The sequence below is a fragment of the Populus alba genome, chromosome 14, assembly GCF_005239225.2.
Source record: "Populus alba chromosome 14, ASM523922v2, whole genome shotgun sequence".
Lineage (NCBI taxonomy): Eukaryota > Viridiplantae > Streptophyta > Magnoliopsida > Malpighiales > Salicaceae > Populus > Populus alba.
The window spans coordinates 6,718,277-6,721,648 of NC_133297.1; the positions used below are offsets into that span (position 1 = coordinate 6,718,277).

Here is a 3,372-nt window from a genome sequence, read left to right on the forward strand (position 1 = left end):
TTAAAAAATGCTATGAATATTAATTAAATAAAAATAAAATTTCTATTTTGTATTATAAATCTTTTACATTCTTAAAAGCATGTTGGCCTTTTGCGGTCCTGCTTTAGTGATGACCTTACTACAAAAAGCCAACATAAGGCTTTATTTTAAGAAAGTACATGTTTTTTATATTATAAAATAAAAGCCAATATATTGCTACCGATAAATTAAAGCAAGTTTTTTATATATATATTTAAAGTCATCTAATAGAATATATTTCCTATTCTAAAATTCAATTTGTTTTATTTCTTACAAATATATATTTTAAATACAACAAAACTAAATGAAAATTAATTTTGAAAACTGCTCCACGGCATCATGTGAAAAAAAAAAAAAAAAACTGAACTAAAAATGAAACCGTGAAAAACTTCCAGCGGGAATTTCATCTTTAGAGAAATGAGGTCTCACATGCATGCATGTAGCTTAAACATAATCGCAAAAGGTGGGATCACACAAGAAAAACTAAAAGATTGGAACACGAAGCGAACACACAAACAAATAAAGAGCCCATGGAATTCTTTTTTCCTGCTCGATAAACAAGTTCATTTGTTAGGATTGATTGATTTTTACAGAAGCTAGAAACATGTACAGATACAACAAGCTTGGGAGGCCAAGCAAGAGCCCACTATGGATCTGCTTGGCCTGCCATTTCATCATCAAGAGACTCATACTCATCCTCACTCAACTCCTCGTCACTTGATTTTTCTTCTGGGGCAGCACCAATGTCCTCTGGCTTAGCATATTTCTCACAGTATTCTGTTTGATAAGCCGATAAAAGTAAGTTGCGGTGATGTTAAATTGGCACAAATTGAGTTGAAGTGTAAAGCAAAGGACATTAAGAGTGAAGAGTTCAACATCCACTTCTGGATGAAGCAATCAAATATCAATGTCTAATAACTTCAGTTAGATATGCAATCTGATTGACAACACAAAGCATCTCCTGGAGAATGTTGAAGCATATGTTAATTTTGTCCACAACTTAGTTCCTAAACAAGATGGAGCACGGCTCAGTTGTTCAACATTGATAGCAAAAACTATATAATTAACTATAACAACGAGCCTTGTTCTACTTGTCGATCGATATGCTTTACATTTAACACCTTCATGATTCCTACTCAAACAGAGAGAGAGAGAGCTCACCTCAGCTAAAGGTTTATCCTTTCAAGCCACACATACAAACTAGGCCTTTTGTTAACTCAAATAAAAAAATCCATCACTCTTGGAAGGTCCATCTATTGCTAGTTCAGTTTTCAAATTATGACATAACAAATCAACTGTGGTCATCTCAGAGATTCAGTAGCTGTCAAATGCTCAGCTGCAATTCTTAGAGCATGAAAGATCTATTCAAGATTATAACTTGTGTGGTGATTGAGCTTTTCATCAATGGTGGAAAGCTCAGATTTTATGAAACTTGACAGAATGAGCATAGATCATGCTGAATGGTTAGTAGTCAAGTCTTTTGCGATCATATAATTTGGGATGCTGTGTATGCCATAATCAACTAGTGCACTCCAAAAGGTTTTGACCAAGCAAGTAGACTCAACGAAACTAAATTCAAAACAAGCAAATCAAGATCTTTCCAATTTGAACACTAAATATCATATCACATTTCAAAATCTTAAGAATGCGCAGCTCACTTCTCAACCTAGAGCAATTATGGTACAGCAGAGTAACTGATTCTCTTATGTGCCACTTCAAACTATGCCCTTTCAATTGCCGGTATAAATAATTATAACCCAATTTAAAGAAAAAAGTAAAGGAAAGCAAAAACAAAAGGCATATATTCGAGAGTAAAAATATAAATGTTCAGTCCAGAGTTGGATAATGTGGAGTGCCTAATCAGAAAAACAAGAAAAAAAAAATGACTACCTTTAACTCTTAGCTCATAAGCAGGCTTGTCACGCATCATCAGAGCTGCAGCCTCACCATTCAATGGATCTGATGGGTTAGGATACAAAAGCAGCTGTGGTATGAATACTTCAAACACGTTTACCAAATCTGGAGAACACGTGTTTCAGCTTGTTAGACATATATCCAAAATATTATAGCTTGACAGTAGCTTCAATTTTTTATCTGAAAAGGCACGATGAAAATATTTACCAAACATGGGGCTCCAGGTCTGATTAATAACGTCTAAACAAACTGAGCCAGACCTGAAAGTTAGAACCATGAATGTATTCAGCTTCAGAAAATGTTCCTCTTTAAATGGATAAATGTGGTGATTTAGCAAGTATAGAAAATCACAGTTCTTGTTTTCATACTTGACTCACTCACATTTCATCAACATTTGGATGGTAGATCTTATTAACAAAGCCTATTGAGGGAGATCTATAGGGATACGCATCTGGTAGCTCAACCTTTATCCTCCACACACCTCCATGGTAAGGACCTGCAATATCCATCACATGACAGAAAGGGGTTAAAGATGCTTGTTTTTGCTGATACCAAAAATATCCATATCCAGTCTGCTACATTAGGTTTGGACAAGGAAAACAAAAGGAAGAAGAAGCCAGTTTTAACAAGAATATGACTTCGAGAATTATAATTGTTCTAAACTAGGCTAAAAAGGTCTGAGAAAATGCAGATCAGGCAATAGAAAAAACCAAAAACCTCCTAAAAATGAACTCCTTTCTAAAATCAAAAGGCATTCAAGGATTTAGAATCTAAGAACAGCATAAAACAGTTGAATGAGGGAACTGTATAGCAATCCAAAAATAAAAGTTCTTTTTTAAAAAATCGAGTTATTAATTATTAATCACAAAACACGAGATAATATCTCCATTTACCACCATCTATATCAATACAAATATATACATAACACCCACAGAGAAATCACTTTGATTATCCTATAACAAAGATAATAGGGTTGAAAATAAAAATGTAACAAAAAAAAAACAAAGAAAGAAGAGCGCAGTGAAGATTTACTTTCATTGGGTCCATTGAAATGAACATAAAACTCTTGCATGCCATCATTGATCAGCTCTACCTTGTAATCACTCATCATCCTATTCAAAGCCCAACAGAACAAAAAACCCAAAAAAAGGAAAAGGAAATAGTTACAATCAAGACCAATAAAAAAGAAAAGATAAGAAAAACAGAAGATTACTGAGTTAGAGGATTAACAATTTCATCAAGTCCATCTCTCTTCGTTTGCTAGGGGAAGACATGATCCTTTCTTAGTTCTTAGGAGAATTTTATTTTATTTTATTTCTTTTTTGAGAGAGAGAGAGAGAGAGAGAGAATGGAAGCAAGGAAGAAGACAATGGTTAAGGTTTTGCTTGTACAACTGAAGGAAGCAACAACAATGCTTAGGACATCAACTAGATTAGTAAC

At 33.9% G+C, this 3,372-nt stretch overlaps 1 protein-coding gene across 1 annotated transcript; it reads right to left on the reverse strand.

Moving 5' to 3' along the window:
- Positions 1 to 530: 530 nt before the first annotated feature.
- On the reverse strand, positions 531 to 3,372 carry LOC118041628 (ubiquitin-conjugating enzyme E2-23 kDa). The gene is made up of 6 exons (XM_035049078.2): positions 3,163 to 3,372; positions 2,965 to 3,044; positions 2,314 to 2,428; positions 2,140 to 2,192; positions 1,909 to 2,037; positions 531 to 795 (listed from the first exon to the last, which is right to left on the reverse strand). The coding sequence occupies exons 1-6, from the start codon at positions 3,204 to 3,206 to the stop codon at positions 665 to 667; spliced, it is 552 nt and encodes a 183-aa protein (XP_034904969.1). The 5' UTR covers positions 3,207 to 3,372; the 3' UTR covers positions 531 to 664.

Bases quoted from the DNA above. Each gene is read 5' to 3' on its own strand.
- LOC118041628 (XM_035049078.2), bottom strand. From the start codon at position 3,206: ATGTCTTCCCCTAGCAAACGAAGAGAGATGGACTTGATGAAATT. The intron at 2,429-2,964 runs GTAAATCTTCAC...TGGATATTGCAG, and splicing joins TTTCAATGGACCCAATGAAA to GTCCTTACCATGGAGGTGTG. The intron at 2,038-2,139 runs GTAAATATTTTC...CGTGTTCTCCAG, and splicing joins GACCTGGAGCCCCATGTTTG to ATTTGGTAAACGTGTTTGAA.